General features: G+C 46.9%; 1 protein-coding gene across 1 annotated transcript in view; it reads left to right on the top strand.

Moving 5' to 3' along the window:
- LOC112075549 (beta-arrestin-1-like) overlaps positions 1-854 on the top strand; it is a 28,391-nt gene extending 27,537 nt beyond the window's left edge. The window contains exon 17 of the mRNA XM_070440951.1: positions 117-854. Coding sequence (XP_070297052.1) covers positions 117-222 — 106 coding nt within the window. The 3' untranslated portion in view covers positions 223-854. The remainder of the gene's footprint in view (positions 1-116) is intronic.
- The last annotated feature ends 64 nt before the right edge of the window (positions 855-918 follow it).

Here is a 918-nt window from a genome sequence, read left to right as displayed (position 1 = left end):
ATCAAAATGTCTCCCTGTCTGCCATGAACCAAAATGTCTCCCTCTGTCTGCCATCAATCATTAATGCACTTAAAGTGTAGTTCTGGATTCTGACTAACTGAGTTTACTCTCTCCAGCGACGATGACATCATCTTTGAGGATTTTGCGCGGCAGCGGCTGATCGGAGCGAAAGACGATGAGGATGAGGAGGGTACAGACTCTCCCAAGCTGAACCACAGATAGAGGAGGGAGATGGAAGCTGCTGTGTTGTTCCTGTGTTGTGGTACAGAGGAGCTACTGTGACTGGAGGAGAGAGGGAGACCCTTTAGAGTCCAGGGAGACCTTTTAAACACACTCACAGTGGTGCCGTTGTCCTGTTTTTGTTCACATTCGTCTTCTCCATACAGCAAGGATGTTAGAGAGAAAGTGTAGAGGAAATGAGGCCTAGGTGTGGTTTGAGTTGGGGGGACCTTGAGGCCTAGTCGTGGTGTGGTTTAAGGTGGGTGGACCTTGAGGCCTAGTCGTGGTGTGGTTTGAGGAGGGTGGACCTTTAGGCCTAGTTGTGGTGTGGTTTGAGGTGAGTGGACCTTGAGGCCTAGTCGTGGTGTGGTTTGAGGGGAGTGGACCTTGAGGCCTAGTCGGGGTGTGGTTTGAGGGGAGTGGACCTTGGAGTATGGACATGGAGGAGGAGGTCTTGCTAAAAGCAGCACAAACTTGTGATAAATAAACTCCAGTGGTAGCATACCATTAATGACTTTATTATACATGGTTTCATTAGGACTGAACAGTCACCTTTAACGACTCTGTTATACATGGTTTCATTAGGACTGAACAGTCACCTTTAACGACTTTATTATACAGTGGCTTGAGAAAGTATTCAACCCCCTTGGCATTTTTCCTATTTTGTTGCCTTACAACCTGGAATTAAAATAGATTTTT

This window comes from Salvelinus sp. IW2-2015, unplaced genomic scaffold (assembly GCF_002910315.2).
Source record: "Salvelinus sp. IW2-2015 unplaced genomic scaffold, ASM291031v2 Un_scaffold3233, whole genome shotgun sequence".
NCBI classification, from domain to species: Eukaryota; Metazoa; Chordata; class Actinopteri; order Salmoniformes; family Salmonidae; genus Salvelinus; species Salvelinus sp. IW2-2015.
This window is presented reverse-complemented; position numbering and strand designations above follow the sequence as displayed.